This window comes from Leucopleurus acutus, assembly GCF_964270905.1.
Source record: "Leucopleurus acutus genome assembly, chromosome: 5".
Taxonomy (NCBI): domain Eukaryota; kingdom Metazoa; phylum Chordata; class Mammalia; order Artiodactyla; family Delphinidae; genus Leucopleurus; species Leucopleurus acutus.
In genome coordinates, this window is record NC_139147.1 from 71,050,375 (window position 1) to 71,068,121 (window position 17,747).

The 17,747-nt window shown below is 33.6% G+C and overlaps 1 protein-coding gene across 3 annotated transcripts in view; it reads right to left on the reverse strand.

Moving 5' to 3' along the window:
• Positions 1-1,655: 1,655 nt before the first annotated feature.
• SNX4 (sorting nexin 4) overlaps positions 1,656-17,747 on the reverse strand; it is a gene marked incomplete at both ends in the record, with an annotated part of 62,859 nt that continues 46,767 nt past the window's right edge. For 2 of the 3 annotated variants that reach the window (XM_082839988.1, XM_082839989.1), the window contains 6 exons: positions 1,656-2,826; positions 5,572-5,686; positions 6,952-7,097; positions 8,888-8,987; positions 12,769-12,858; positions 16,604-16,669. In XM_082839988.1, coding sequence (XP_082696114.1) covers positions 2,779-2,826; positions 5,572-5,686; positions 6,952-7,097; positions 8,888-8,987; positions 12,769-12,858; positions 16,604-16,669 — 565 coding nt within the window. Of the gene's footprint in view, positions 2,827-5,511; positions 5,687-6,951; positions 7,098-8,887; positions 8,988-12,768; positions 12,859-16,603; positions 16,670-17,747 lie in introns of those variants that run through there. The other variant, XM_082839987.1, reaches the window with a different exon arrangement.

Below are 17,747 nucleotides of genomic sequence, written 5' to 3' on the forward strand. Positions count from 1 at the left end.
CTTTCAAATATATAAATATTTAAAGCTATATAGTTTAGGAAGCAAGTACAATTTTTCTGATTTGGCCTTTTGTTATTTTAATTTTCGGGGTTACTAAACCTTGAAAGAAACTCCTAAATTTTTTTAGGGAAAAATTTTCAGGAGAATCAGTAAATTATACCCTGGAGGAGAGTAAGCATATATATCTAAAAAATGATTGTAAGGCTACAAAAAGCCTAGCATTCCTCTTACATAACTCTTGGTTTTTCATTCCATTCCAAGCTGGGTGTGTGTTTATTCTAAAGATGCTTGAATTTTAAGAACCCCCAGTTCCTTTGTTGGATGCTATGCTGTAATTACCAGTGACTCATTCATCAAGTTTTTGGATGTAAATGAAGGCTAGGTATAACTTCAGTTAATTTTAATGCTTTGACCACACTAACTGCATCACTAGTACACCGTCAAGATGAAATTTTCCTCTGTTACTAAGTATTTACATTTATGTAATGAGTCTTCTTTCTTTAGTTATTGCTTATATTATCTTTTTATATTTATCTTTGGAGATCTAACTCACCCTTTAAATAATTCATTTTGAGTTCTGGTTTTTAAATACAGAAAAGGGTTAATGCATATAGATTTTCTTTATTCTTACTATGAATAGTACTAAAAATGATTTCCATCATAAAATTTCATTAAGAGTTCTTTTTTAAGGAATTATTGTGCTATCAAATGAAACTTTTTCAAAATCAAACCATCAAGATATTCCTACTTAAATATACATACAACCAAGTGAATATTTGTATATTTCAGAGAAGATCATCTTTTAAAACATAGGTATCAGTGGCCTTTTCAAATTAAGTTAGCTAGTAGAAAAAAAATCTAATACATTTTATATTTAGTCTAAGGTTAGGCTGGAAGAAAAGGCTTTTGATTTTTAAAGGCCAAGCTACTTTATTTCGTGAGCCAAGAGATGATACAATTCAATGGAATGAAATGTGTACCTATCAAGATGACTTTTGCTTCTAACAATTTTATCTTCTTTTTGAAAAAAAAAGGTAGAATTTTTAAAGTCATACATCATTTCAGCATCTTATTTTTAAAAAACCCAACACTTTGGCATAAGACAAATTTATATAATTAAATTTTTTTAAGGAATTATTGTGCTATCAAATGAAACTTTTTCAAAATCAAACCATCAAGATATTCCTACTTAAATATACATACAACCAAGTGAATATTTGTATATTTCAGAGAAGATCATCTTTTAAAACATAGGTATCAGTGGCCTTTTCAAATTAAGTTAGCTAGTAGAAAAAAAATCTAATACATTTTATATTTAGTCTAAGGTTAGGCTGGAAGAAAAGGCTTTTGATTTTTAAAGGCCAAGCTACTTTATTTCGTGAGCCAAGAGATGATACAATTCAATGGAATGAAATGTGTACCTATCAAGATGACTTTTGCTTCTAACAATTTTATCTTTTTTTTGAAAAAAAAAGGTAGAATTTTTAAAATCATACATCATTTCAGCATCTTATTTTTAAAAAACCCAACACTTTGGCATAAGACAAATTTATATAATTAAACACTTCAAAATATAATATGGCATATATTATTTTTCCATAGGGCATCAGATACTAATAGGTACAGGCCACTTTGTTAAAATAACAAAACTCATATGAAAATCAACACAATACTTCATTTATTTATTGTATAAGTTTGGCAAAGAGCACAAAACTTCAGCAACATTTTAAACATGTAAAAAAGTCAAATGCTGAACAGTACTGGAAATCTTTTTTTACATAATTAGTAATAATGAGTACACATGTAGGGTTCTGCAAAGCTAGCAAAATACCAAGGGTGCTTGGCTCCTAAACATATACCACAAAAACACACACACAAAAGCAATATAATTTATCTTTACAAAAATTACAGCCAAGCAATAAAAAAGGATGTTAATAATGAAGATACTAACACATATGTTCACTACATATATCTTATACAATGAAATGCTACACTTTGTACCCTGAAATGCCATGTGTAGAGAGCCAAGCAGAGTCCATCAATTTAGGCTCATCACTGAGGTTAAGAATTATCTGAGAATTTAATGCTTGTATGTAACATACTCAATGAAACCTTGCTATATACCAATTCCTAGATCACAACAATGTATTTTACTATATATCTGAGAAGTTGTGTCTTCTTTGTTGGCAGTGTAAAATTTTTGACTAGTATCAAAATTCTGGTAAAACACACATTGAAGGCATTTTCTAGTGTATGCAATGTTTGGGGGCATTAAAGAATGTGGAAGAAATTCTTAGATTACACACTAAGTTTCTGCTGAGGTTTGTCAAACCAAACAGCTCAACTATAAGGCAAGGAAAATTAACCCCCTATAACAGATTAGTGGGTCTTACCAAATAAAGATAAGAATTCAATCTTAGGAAGAAACTCCCTACATAAGCAGATCTGAAACAGTGGGCACTAAAACGAACATCTAAAAATTACCTAACGTCTTGATATTCAGTCATTGGTTCAGAAGCCTGACAATTTGTTGGTATATTTTATCTAATTAACATTTTTAGAATCAGCACCAGTCCCCAAAACCTCAAATTATAATATTTAATCTTCACTAAAATACACCCTTTTGTGCTATATTAACACTACAATCAAATTAAAGAAAGCTGAATTTACTCAACTTATTATATATTTTTGTGTATACTGGTAGCAACTTAAATTTTTTTATTTACTTGTGCTTCTGTTTTGGGGCACTTTGATTGAAGAGAAACTCATTTCACAGGATTACATTTTGCTAAAGCATTCCTTAGCATTGGTCCAAACTTGAATTCCCTTTAAAAAAAACAAATCAAAAAAAACAAAAACAACAAAAAAACTTTTAAAATGTGATTTTGGAAGGATTCTGAAAGCCCAAGTATTTGGCTTACTGGTATGCTAAGTTTTACTTTTTGGGATAATTAACAAGTCCAGCAAATAGGACACTTCTTCTGGCAATAGCTAATATAAGTCAATGTCAAATACTTTTGAAAAAAGTAGTAGAATCATTTGTTCAAGCCTATCTTCAAAACAGAACTCCTACAACTTCTTTTTGAAAAACTCATTTACTCTATTCATATCATTTCTATTTATAAACCAAACAAGTTCTGTAATATTTGAAACAAAAGAAAAAACTTATTAGTCTAACAATTAAATATAAATTAATGAATTATTAATTTATTAGTCTAATAATCAATATTTTGATAATTAAGTACTAAGTTATCAACTCCCTTTCAATGGTTATAGCAGGCAATTTAGCAAAAAACTAATATGCTATAATATAACTAACATGCTTAAACAAAAATGCATGTTTGAAACTGGAAAAAAGTGCATGTTTGTAAAAATGTAACAGTAAAATCTAGAAAGTGGTAGAAATAAAGGTATGTTTTCAATAAACAAGATATATATTTGCCAATAACTGCTAATTTATGAAGAAAGAATATTTTCTTTAATATTAAAGTTTGTCAATATTTATTGAGGCTTCAAACAATAGGAAAAAAAATTAATCTTTTTAGCTTTTCTTCCTCCCTGATGGAATACAAAAAAAAAAAACAAACCCACAAAAATCTTTTAAAATGTCCCAGATTGCCTGGATAAAGTAGTATGTAATGGAGTATTCATTGGTAGAATGGATAAGATATATCTCATGTGCACTGTCCTAGTAAGACATCCATAAGACAGCAAATGAAAAAACAAAAGCTACACACTAGCACATATAATGCAATCCTGTTTTTGTGGGAAAGGAAAGTGTATATTTTCTAAATGACTGTATATGTACAAATGAGTCTGAAAAGATAAACATGAAGATGTAACAGTGTTGAGTTTTCCAAAAGGGATTTGGGGAAGGAGGAGGAGAATTTTTACTTAATATGCTTCTGGTTTATTTGAAATTTTTATAATGAGCATATATGTTATTTTTATAATTTTTTTAATTTAAAAATAAAATAACGTGAAATATATAGATACCCACATTTACCACAAAAAGATGACTTGACTTCTCGTACTTAATTTTAAGTTTCTAAAGAAAGTAGCACTGCAGATTTTCAAATATAAGAATCTACTCCACTTAGGCAAGAAAATAAAACATGAAACACTGTAATACTGTTCCTAAGAAATAAGGTAAACATACACTCTTACTAATCTCATGTGAGTAAACTCTTGTTTACTCTAGTTATTATCTTAGGATACACCAGATACCCAACAGTGTGTCTGCACATACCTACAGTAATATCTTGTTTATCCAGAGATTACTTTTTAGCACCCCTCAACCCGCTCACCCTAAGCAAAGTGGCAGGGGGAAAGTCCTTTGAGCCATTACACAAAATCTGCATTCTTGGAAAAGAAGCAAATGGGAGATCACAGGAACCTATTAATGAATCTTTTATAGGAATAAAACAAAACAAAACCAACTCTAAAAACCTTTGTTTTCTGATCTTTCAGACCACCAAAGAGTTAAAAAGGCAGATTAGAAAGACGGTAAACGTGAAGCAGCAGAAGGAGCTGATGGGATGACAGCAGCAGAGACAAAAACACCCCAAACTACAATATATTCAACCATCAGCATTTGCAGATTGATCAGTCATGGTTTTAACTTCTCTCAAGTGACCCCAAAGATCTACAACATGAAGTAACTTACAATTTCGTTGAGGCATAACTATAAATTTGGCCCAATGACTAATGTGTGAGTATGTTGTTTCTGTCTCAAAACATCTTTGTTGTCTACTGCTATTTCTCGTCATACAAGTAAAAAGGGCTAAGAAAGTGACGGTTCCAAGCCAGAAAATACAAACTTTGGACAAATTAAAGCATAAGAGTGTTTGTATGAGTGTGATTTTTTTCCCTCTAAGAATGTCTTAATAAATATGGGAATCCATCTTACTATGTGATATACTGAGATAAAGCATGTTAAATCGCTCAATAAATTGCGAAGTGCTAGAGAAATGTAAAGCGCGGGAATGACTGGTGGTCGCACAGGCAGATCCTGGGTTATGAAGAAGAGGTTAAGGAATATTCTGTATTTTGTTCTTACAACAGCGTTTTAGAAAGATCTGAAGACCAAAACATTTATTTTAACCAGAATAAGCTTCAACGTCCTTGCCTTCTACTGAGATGTCAACTACGTGAAGGGTTTACTCTGACAACAAACCATAATGCAGCCACGTTTCCCAAAATAACGCTGAAACCATTTTCCAGTCGAAGTATATATCACTGTTAGGAATGGTACTGTACTGCCCTGTCCAAGGGCAGTAACCCTGGGACATATAACCAAAGTACTGTTGTTAGTACATATTTTCACATACAAGTTATAAACGGGGCATACAAATTTGGAACTTTAGATGAGTAGAGACTCGGTAATTGATATTTTGATTATGACCCTTCTTTCAAAATTAAGTAGAGAAACTGGGAAACATTCTGGAAGAGGAGAAGAATGGACTTAAAAATGAAAATGATAAATACTTTGGTCCAAATAAGAAACCGATTTTAAAGAAATTTGCAGGCACTTCTGAATATACTTGTACCTTCACTGAAACCAAAACCTACCTTTTTGCACATACTGATCTGCATGACTGCATAGCTTATGAGGGCCTCCTTTAAATCATGGTTCTTTTGTTCTTTGAAGCGTTCAATATCAGCCCAAGCATTTTTGACAAATTCTCTGAAATAAAAGGTATAGTCATTATTATTATTCTTATTTAAATTAAGTAAACTACATATTATAAATCTGAATAACCACTTCTCATTTGAGTTGGGTTTTTGTCTATATAGAGGAAAAAGCTATTGCGTGTATAAGATAGTTCTATTTTTTCTCGTCCTAAAAATTACAGTGGGAGAAAAAGCATACAGTCATACACTCATCTACATTTTAATAATCTCTATTTTGCCACAAGAATTCCAGCTTAAAATTATTCCCATAAAACAGATGTAAATGGCTCCCTAAACCAGCTCATAAGCTAACAGGTGCCACATGAAGTTGCCTTCCTGGGGTCACTAGAAAACATACATTCTTTTCAACAAGATGGATTATGTATCACATTTATCATGTGCTTACTTTAAATGACAACTAGAGTTTTTAAAATTCTGAGAGCAATTTGTCTTTTTTTTTGGCTGCACCGCCTGGCATGCGAAACTTCCCTGACCAGGGATCGAACCCACACACCCTGCAGTGGAAGTGTGGAATCTTAACCACTGTCTTTTTAACTCTATTCATGAGAGTTTAGTTTGACTTATTTGATGCCAGAAGTTCTAAAAATTAAGAAAATCACCTCCAAATCAGTGATACACTCTTGGTCTGCCTTGGTCTACTCAACAACTATCAGATGAAAACAACAATATGAAAAATGAGCCCAACAGTCATGGCAGACCTTTGAGAACTGAATTTCTAAAAATATTTATGGAATAATTACATTCCAAGCCCTATGCAAGGTGTTGGGACATAAAGATGAAAGAGACATAGTCACTGACTTTGAAGGGTTTGTAATTTAGCCAGTCACACTGTACAACCAACCACCCAATACAAAACTGCCATGCAATAGTGGCATGAACCAAGTGCTATGACAGCCTGTGAGGATAAGAGAAAGCTTCACAAGAGAAGTAATGCAAAAGCTTGGCACTGGAGAATGATCAGGCTTTTAACTGACAGAAAAGGGCAGAGGGAATGTGCAAAGGATAGAAATCATGAAAAGTACAGGAAAATAATATTATGAAGCTTAGATACTTTCTTCTTCCTCTTTCCCTGACACTAAAACAACTGTTTCTACGCAACATGATTTTTGATTACTCAAATTTCTTAGGAATACTCAATCACTGCATTTTAGAAGAACAGGCTACATCCAGGGACACTGGTGAAACTGGGAATGGTTATAAACAATCTGTCACAGAGTCTACATGTCTAGCCATGTTAAAACACCACAGCATTTTTACCTGCCTTCCTGATTTTTAGACTTAAGTTGTTGTTCTCCTTCATTTATTTGTTCTTCTAGCACCTTTATTCTGGCTTCTCTCTGCTCTGGAGTTTCTTGACCAAAGAGCTTGGTAGTCATTCCCTTCAAAGAAAATGTTCTCACGGTCTAAAATGAAATAGAAACAGATGAATGGATAAACAACACACATACACTGAAATATTTTTCAGCCTTAAAAAGGAAGGAAATTCTGACACATGCTACACAACATGGATGAACCTTGAGGACATTGTGGTAAGTGAAATAAGCCAGTCACAAAAAGACAAATACTGTATGAGTCTACTTATATGAGGTATCCAAAGTAGTGAAATTCACAGAGACAGAAAGTAGAATGGTGACTGCCAGGGGCTGGGTGGAGAGGGAAACTGACAGTTGATATTTAATAGGTACAGAGTTTCAATCTTGCAAGATGAAACAGTTCTGCAGGTTGGTTACACAACAATGTAAATGTACTTACTACTACTGAACTTTACCATTAAAAATGGTTAAGATAAAGATCTTATGTTCTGGATATTTTACCACAATTATTTTTTTTTTTTAAAAAGGGGAAATAGCCATTTCCTCCCTAGCTCGGACAGAAAACACCACAAGCCTTACAACCAGGGGGCTACTAATAAGATTTCTAACACTGGAAAATATGGAAGAATCAAAAAGGGAAAAATTTTAACTGAGCTTCTTCATCATATGGAAAACTTCTAGGTGACGTATTAGGCAAGTTACTTCTTTATGTTAGTGATCATATTTTTTCTAATTACTCTGTGATATAAAAAATAGATAAAATTCAACAGGCAACAGTGAAAAAAAACTAAATAAACTATTTAAAATCTGTGTAACTCACACTAAAACTTGGTATCTATTAATAAAACAGGATGCCTAAATCCAAGCCTCAAGCTTCACTGCTTTACCATTTCCTTATTCTCCAGAGTTTACTGAGGGAAACACATTTAGGAGTAGAGAACCAAGCTCCCTGAAAATGGACTGGGAATTTCCCCTGCATTTTAAAAATAAATCAAGACAGTGTCTACCTGTTTCATGGTCAGAGGTCTTTTCCCACATATCTCTATGTGAGTAGCCCACAAGCACTTTCACAAGTAAAGTACTTGTTAACTATGAAATGATTCATAAATGGTGGCATTGTAACTGCTTTTTTTTTTTTTTTTTGCGGTACGTGGGCCCCTCACCGCTGTGGCCTCTCCCGCTGCGGAGCACAGGCTCCGGACGCGCAGGCCCAGCGGCCATGGCCCACGGGCCCAGCCGCTCTGCGGCATGTGGGATCTTCCCGGACCAGGGGCACGAACCCATGTCCCCTGCATCGGCAGGTGGACTCTCAACCACTGCGCCACCAGGGAAGCCCTGTAACTGCTTCTTTACTTCTAGATTGTGTGCTCTCACCATGACGGCTTTCTTATTCCAATGAAATAGCTGGACAGTAGAAAGCTGATTATAAAAGTGATCTAAGTCCAATACAATAAGATAAGGAATTTTCTTCACAAGTATTCACTGTAAGCATTCAAGAATAAAGTACACAAAAAGCTCCCTGTTAGGAGAGAGGCACTGATTCTAAAAGGGCAAAGTTAACTAAAATTTCTATAATATACCAGGTAAAATTAAACCTGGCAAAGGTTATTATTTCAATCCCAAAGAATAATGTTTTTTCACTTGGACTTAATCAGAAAAGAGATGGTTCTTATTACACACAGCAATGTTGGCAAAATTTCTTACAACACTATATAATACGTGTTTTAATGGCTTACATCCTTTTATATCAAGATCACCAACAAAAGAATTATAAAGTTGCCCACAAATTATTTCCCTGTAAAAGCTACGGGCATCCTGCAGCCCATTCCACTTAAGGTTTGCTGTAATAATACCAGAGACCTAAATGGAAAACCACTCACCCCAGTTGCCAGTTCCTCACACTGCTGCTTCTTGGATGCTAAGTCCTGAGCAGCCATCTCCAAATCATACTGCATAAGTTCATGTTTCCTGCACACAGCCCTAGGGATGAAAGAAAGTGCTGCCATTTAATTTTTGTGGCTTCTCCATTAATATGTTAAAAAATTTTTTTTCAAGGGTAAAGGGGAGGCATTCACGTCTTACTATAGTCGGAACTTTTATATACAGAATTTTCAAGTTTAAAATGTAGTAGCCCAACATTAAAAATTTAATCTAGCAGAACCTAAGCATAAAAACTTTATATATACTTAAAACAAAAAAGGTTGTTTTCCAGATACTTGCAACATTTTTTTCAATAAACGTACCATTATCACATACATTTAAAAAAAGCTTTTGTATAACATAGGAACTAATGCTATAATCTCACATTACAACTGAGTATTGTTTAAAAAGACATTATCTCAAAGCTTTCTTCTTTTTATTTAGAAACCTCTATTAGTTTTTATTTTCCTAAAAGTAATCCATGCTCACTGAAAAGAAAAAAAAGGATTCTAATACAGGAATGCACAAAATAAGTTTCAAGAACGCTCTCTTTTCCCCAGTTCCACTATCCAGACATAATTCATGTTAATAGATAGCATATATCGTTCCAGACTTTACCTAGGCATTTACAAATACACATATCCACCCACCCCCAGTAATTCTACATCTTTTCTGTCTCAACTATTTATATACCAAAGACACATAAGTTTCCGTATCAATACACATTAATCTTTTCTATAACTTAAGAGCTGCAGAGAATTCCACTGTGTTCAGCAACTTTCTTTTGGTCTGTAACTTGAAAACACCTTGTTGTAACGTCTTCTTTTTTAATTTAATTATTTATTTTATTTATTATTTATTTTTGGCTGCGCTGGGTCTTCATTGCTGCGTGCAGGCTTTCTCTAGTTGCGGTGAGCGCGGACTACTCTTCGTTGCGGTGCATGGGCTTCAGTAGTTGTGGCACGTGGGCTTAGTTGCTCCATGGCATGTGGGATCTTCCCGGACCAGGGCTTGAACCCATGTCCCCTGCATTGGCAGGCGGATTCTTAACCACTGCGCCACCAGGGAAGTCCTTAGTGTAACTTCTTACTACTCAAAACTCTAGAAGGAAAAAGGCTAACAATGTGATGTTTTCATACCAGCTACTGAACAACTAAAGGAATATTGCTCCTCTGTTTTATTAACAGAATTCTTAGGCTGATTTTAAAAGTGATAGGGGACCGTTGGTAGTGCCAAGACTCGTCAGGACATGCATACGGTCTCTCGCTGTCTGGTGTGGGGTTTGCCATGGGCTGGCAGCCGCCCACTTCCAGTTGGCTTTTTACTGAGTTATGAGGTGCCCGGTGTGGGGCGCCAGTCCAACTGGGGCGCTGCTCCTCGCCGGGCCAACCTACTTAGCTGTACTTTTCAACTTCGAAAGTTGGGAGGAGCGACAGCAGAGCTGTTGCCTCTTTGAAGCGATAACTTCTCTGTGCTAGTCTATCAGATGAATGGCATTTACTGTTTAACTATTCCCACTGTATACTGTGCCAGGCTTTCTTAATGGAAGGTAGTTTTATTACTTGTGTCCAGAATGATGAAGTTTTCGAAAGAAAAGTTACCAACTGAATTGATGATATGCTGCCCAGTTGCTACTGGACTAGGATAAAACTGATTAAAACTTAAACGGTATTAAGTCGCTATATTACTTAAAGTAACCTTTATATCAAAATAAAACATTTTGACTTTAATTTCAAAAACCTTCATAATACTAGTGAAAATAAGTTACTGACATTTGTTGAAAGAATATTGGTTTGAGAGATTTGCAGCTTATCTAGCTGTGCCTTGCAAAAAATTAAATTTGTCCACCATGATTATTTAAATTTTGTATAGATTCCTTTCAATTCCATGGCTCTCCTGTAATATTAGTGATAATGTAAAAGCGAGCTTTTGTACTTGTTTCCTAGTAAGGTTCCTTTATTTTCTAGAACTTTATTAAAACCAGGGAGCTCTGTTGGCAGTTACCCTTTTTGACATGGATTATGTTACCTTGTGCTCTGGCTTTCTATTTGTGTCCTGCTTCCCTACCATATTACAAGTGTTGAAAGGGCAGTGATCTAATAGATTACCTTGTCTTTCCATCTCCTCATGGCTTCCTATAAGGATCACTTGAGCTAGGAAAGTGACTGGAATTAAGGCAGTAAAGTTCTTGAAGCAGTTGTTAAAACAGAAAGTAGGGGGCAGGCAGAAACCATTTTCTTCTATGTATTATATGTATAACTGGACAAGATGATAGAAAGTACTTTTAAAATCAAAGAAGGGAAAATCGGAGAAAACTGCCATTCCCCACAGCCAGCTTGTTCACGGTATACACTTGTGTGAACAACCAAAGATAGACAGAAAAGCAAATGTAACTTACCACTAACCAAGATCACCTCTGCAAAAAGAAATGAAAATAACTTTTGGCAGGATTCTGTTTCATCTGATATAATTCAGAAGCAGGAAAAAAAAAGCCTTTTAAAAATACTGAGAATATTAAAAATAAGCATTTGAAGAAATCATCATTTCTAACTGAAGTGAGCCAAAAGGAGAATTATGCTGGGGCAAAGTTTAGTGACCCACCTTCTCCTAGTGTTCTTCCAAAGCCTCCTAGTCACTGGATGGGGAGCACCATTGAAAATTCCAACCAAAATAGGGAGTTGATGGCAGTGCACTTAAAAACTCTCCTAAAAGTTCAAACTTACATCTCGGATTCCAGTACGCATGTAAAACATAGCTTTTCCAAAATCCCTGGACTCTTGAAAAGCAGTGGTACAGAAATGGAAAATTTCCTTGTTGCAATATACAAGGGCAAAAGATGAGTTTAAAAAATTACAAACAGCTTGTATTATATTTTATATTTTGTAAATACTGTATACCATGTATTACGTGTATATTGTTCATACTTGAGAGGTACATTATAGTTTTGTTATGAAAGTATGCATTTTGCCCTGCCCAAATGGTAGGTGTTCTGTATATATACAATGGAGAAATTTTAAGCGTGCTAAGGCACATGAAAGGCCAATTTATTTGCAGAAGGTACTGAGATATTTTTTCAAGAAACAGCTGTCGAATCTCAAGGTGAAGATCTCAGTGTGAACAGTTTACTAATGCACTACTGCAGTTTAAATCTGTGGCACAATCATTGTAAACATGGGGTTTGTCTATGTTCCTCTAAATTGATTTCTGCCTTCTAATCTGTAATTACTGGAAAACTCCTATTCCCATTTTTACCAAACTTAATTTCTGGTTTTTGGTTTCTATCCATTCAAATTTAAAATTTAATGCCAACAAATCGGTTGTAATCAAATTTTAAAATAATAATAATTTGGCCCCCTAAAAAGTGATAGGAAAACAATTCATTTTTCTAAACTGGACTATCTCCCAGAGAATTGTTTGGCTCTGTAGAAGATACTATAAAAAGAGAAGACAAAGTCCTGACATTAAGAAGTTTTACAACCTTACTAAGGAGATAAAATATGCAGGTATGGAAAAAAATCACAGAATTTAAATGGTAATATACAACCTAGCGACAGATTATGCTACACACTCTCAATCTGTACTTTGCTTCCAATCTTCAAACTGGAAAAAGTAGAACAACATACAGACAGACCTTATGTCTGAGACTAACAGGTTTTATCAACATAATGCTTCAAGCAGAGGGCTCATCTCAGCTATGTCTAGCACTCTGTAACACACAGGAATACAATGAGACCTCATTCAATATCTGGGGGAATTAACTCATTTAAAAATCTTTATTTTAGAGTAGTATATGAGTGGTGACCAGCCACAGGGCTGCATCTGGAACATGTATTATACTTACCTCAGTGCTTCTGCATAAAAAAGATACTCCTTTAACTGATCTGCATAATGTTCTTCATCTTCTAAAATATCATCAATAGAAGACGCATACCTATTTAAAAAACATTGCAAATGTATATCTCAGAAATAACTAAATTTCCTTGTCAATTGCATTATTATGAACTTTCATCAAATCTTTAACTGTGGTCACTTTTAAGTCTTTTGTCATTTACAGATAGTTCTGGGTGTATTCTGATGCTTTTGCAAAAATGTTCCCATAAAAGGGTTTCATCTTCAAGGAATTCATGGAAGACTGACAAGTACAGGTTTCTGGTAACTGACTATACTGCTGAACTGAATGAATAAGCATTTTCAGAACTCTAATGGAAAACTGATGAATTCATAAAATTGCTAACAAAAGATCAAGATAAAAAAAATTAATTACATGGGACTGAGTGAACTGATGAGGATTGTAATTTTTTTGACTTCCTGTTTGAATAAAAAAATTGTGATGTAAAAAATTTTTTTTAATAAATAAATAAAAATAAAAAACATTGCATAGAGTAACCTTTATCAGGACACAAAGTATTGAAGTTCTAAAGAAGGGCTATTCAAAGCGTGGTCCACAGACCATTTGCTACTCATGAGTGACAAAAGCAAGTACAGAAAGTGAGAATAAGCATTTAGAAACATTTAACAACATTTTAAAACTGAAGTACAGTTGATTTACAATATTATGTTAGTTAGTTTCAGGTGTACAGCAAAGTGATTCAGTTATATATATATATTTCTTTCAGATTTTCCATTATAGGTTATTATAAGATACTGAATATAGTTCCCTGTGCTATACAGTAAACCCTTGTTGCTTACCTATTTTATGTACAGTAGTTTGTATCTGTTAATCCCACACTCCTAATTTATCCCTCCCCCCTACAGCAATCTTTAACTACCATGACAATTTTATTTACCTAAATGTTCTGATCAGCAAGGTCTTAGAAATAGAAAAACAAAGCAAACAAAAAACGGTCCTTCTTAAGGTAGCTTAAGAAGCACTGCAATATCTTTTGTTCAAATATATTACAAAAAGGGCTACAAAATCTGTAGAAAGAGTAAGAGTTTAGTATAATTGGTACATTAGTGTTCCTGGTAGCAACTACATACAGTAATGCCAAAAAGCTACAAAAGGAAAAGTCGAGCAAATAAAGATTACAGAAAATTTTAGAAGCCTTATTTTATTCTAATTCTCAATAGCAACCTCTGCTTTGATCTGGACAAGCCCTTCACGGTCGTGCCACTCTTGTTCCTGGCCTTGAGTCTTTCGTTGCACAGAAATGTGATGGCTTTCCACACTACTTCTCCAAATCCTACCATACGTATCTCAATACCTCTAGAAATCTTCCCAGACTTCTTTAGTCCTAGTCATCACTCTACTTCTGATCTCTTATCAAAAATTGAGGACTTAAATTTTATCAAAGAAATGTCTCTTGTGTTGGTTTTCTCTTATCACATTATAAATTCCCTAAGGACATGGACTACGTCATTTCCTACTTCTGTATGGTATAAGAAGCATCCTTTTTTCAAATTAATTCTGATTCCCTAGCATGGGCATAAAAGAAAAATATATTTTATGTCTCCAAGTCCACTTACTGTAGACAAGTAAACAAGTTTACTGAATTCTAAAAACAAACAAAAATCTACCTTAATGCTCACTGAAAAGTGATGTGTTTACAGTATTTATAAAAGTAGGCAAAATATGTATTCTGTAAAAATAAATTTACATTTGTTAGAGTGTGGAATTTCCCCTATGTGACTGAAAGACATCTTGAGAATCATTGTTAACAGTAGGAAAAACTGCCTTTAGTTCATAAATCTACAATTCTGGAAAAGTTAATGTTAAGAAAACAAAAAAGAAGATAGGTAGCTGGTGGCTTGAAGATAGGAAACATAGTGTAGGGATAAGCAGCACATCTTTGGGTAGAAAAGGGTAAATGGTAAAGATTTTTTAGATATCATTACTAAAATTAATTTTATTTAACATTTTAAATAAACCAAGTAAAGGGATAATCCCAAATTCTTGCAAATACTAAAAATATCCAGTCAACAGAATGCAGGAAGACTTAACAAAATGGTTGAAAAGCAGCCGGTCAGCTTATATAACAGCCCCCCAAAAAATAATACTTAGATAAAATAAATATATTTTTGTCTTTTTATTATTCAGTTATAGGAGTTCTTTATATATTATGGTTGGAAATGTTTACTCCCAGTGTGTGGCTTGCCTCTTCATTATCTTAATGGTGCATTTGTGTGTGTTTGTGGTAAAATATAATGTAAAATTCACCTTTTTAACAATTTATTGATGTACAGTTCAGCGGCAGTAAGTACATTCATATGGTTGTGCAACCATTACCACCATTCATCTCCAGAACTTTTTATCTTCCCCAACTGAAACTGTACTCCCACATTCCTTCCACTTCCAATGGTGTCTTTTGACAAGCAAAATTTTTAATTTTGATGAAGAACAATTTATCATTTTAAAAATATTTTTTTCTTTTCATATCCGCTTTAAAAAATCTTTGCTTACTCGAAGGTTGCAACAATATTCTCCTATGTTTTCTACTAAAACCTGCAATTTTAGCTTTTACACTTATGTGTATCATCCAAATTGAATTAGTTTTTACGTAAGGTGTGAGATATAGCTCAAGGTTCATTTTTTTCCATGAAGATATCCAGTTATTCCAGAACCATTTCTTGAAATGAACTATGTAAATGTGGATCTATTTCTGGACTCCATCCTATTCCACTGATCTCTTTATCTCAATACCTCCTGGTAACTATAGCTGTATACTAAGTCTTGAAATCAGGTAATATATTCCAGGCTTGTCCTTTTTCAAGACTGTTTTGGCTATTCTACGTTCTTTGAATTTACATATAAATTTTAGAATCAGCTTATCAATTTCTATTAAAAAGTCACTGGAGTTTTGATTGGGACTGTGATTTAGGAAGAATGGTCATATTAACACTACTGAGTCTTCCAATCAATCTATGAACATGGTTTAGTCTCGCCATTTATTTAGGTCTTTACTTTCTCTCAGCAATGTTTATATATAAAGTTTTCAGTGTAGAGGTCTTTCACATATTTCATTAAATTAATCTGTAAGTATTCTGTTTTGATGCTATCATAAATGGCATTTTTAAGTTTTTATTTTCCAATTGTTACTAGTATGTAAAAACAACTTTTTTAATATATTCATTGCATATCATGCATTCTCATTAAATTCAGCTATTCCATAATATTTTTGGTTGATTCTTTTATGATTTTCTACATAAAAGATCCTGTTAACTGCAAATAAAGAGAGTTTTACTTCTTCCTTTCTAGGATGTATGCCCCTTATTTGATTTTCTTGTCTTACTGCACTGACCAGGACCTCTACTACCATTTTTACTAGTTGTGGTGGAAGCAGACAACCTTGCCTTGTTCCTGATTTTAGGAGAAAACACCAATATTTCACTATTAAGTACAGTATTACCTGTAAGTTTTAGACTGAGGAAATTCTTTATATTCCTAGTTTGATGAAAATTTTTACTGTGAATAGATGTTGATATGCTTTTTCTACATGTACTGAAATGAACACATGGGTTTTCTTCTTTACTCTGCTAATATGTGAATTGAACAGAAAGATTTTTGAATGTTAAATTAATCTTGCATTCCTGAGATAAACGTCTTTAAGTCAAATCTATATACAGAGAGCACAATATAAATGCCAGCAAACTTTATAAAAACAGAAGAACAGAAGAATCACTAACACTTCACCACTAATGTCACCTCAGGTTCTACCTTAAATTCTCTGGGTACTTACACATCCATATGATGACCAGCACTCTGCAGTCCATCACCCATTTCTTTTTCTATGGCACTCCACTCACTAAGAAGAAAAAGATAAAACCGAAAACATCATGAATTAGATATGGAATATTATTAAATGGACTCTTTTACAAGGTTGTTTTCTAGCTAGCTTTTAAACAATGTATAGTATCTATTTTGGATTTATTTTCTGTGACTCAAATATGCTCCTTTCCCTGAAGTTTAACAACTAAATGCAAGTGAAGGCTTTAAAATATTAGTTCAAAAGTTTGTATCTGCTGCTGTTAAATGCAAAGAAAGCATCATACAAAACAGTTTCTGCTTACAGACAACTTTCTCAGCTAGGGTGCCTATTTAAATCAACTGTGGCGCTTTTAGAAACTATGAATGCTTACCCTGCTCTTGATCTACTTAATTAGAATCTCGGGGACAGAGCTGAGGCGTGCATATTTTTAATTACTACATGGATGAGTCTGATAAACACACATGATTACATGTCACTATCTTAGTAGGTAACAGAAAAAGACAACTGTACAGAAATAGTAGGTGTACCATAAAACTTTGATAACTTGCACTAAAGTTGCATGACAGTCTACTTAAAACCACAGATCATTTTGTTGTCATTTCAGTGAAAATTCTTGAAATAAAAATTCCTTTTTATGGAAGATACATATGTATATTATAATAAAGGGGGAAATAAATCTATAATCCTAAATACTAAGAGATGACATAATTTGATATATTTCCTTCTAGTTCTTTTTATTTGCTCATTTTAATATGGCTGAGATCATGCAGTATATGCAATTTTGTATTATGCTTTTTCTATTAATAGTATTTCCCCACATTATTAAAATAACTTGTTCTCAGCATTATTTCAGATGGCAACTCATAATTTTTTAACATTTTCCTGACCATTCAAGATTGTTTCCAATTTTTCTGCTATGTATAATAAACACCTTCAATTGCATATATCATAAAAGGGAAAAAATTAAAACACTATGATTCTGTTAATCTGTAGTTTTTATACACTGTTCTTGAAATATCAGATTATACGCTTATAATACTAGAAGGGTAAAACCGTACATGGTTTTTAAAACTGTCAAGGAAGGAAAACAAACATAAATAAACTTATCTCCTTC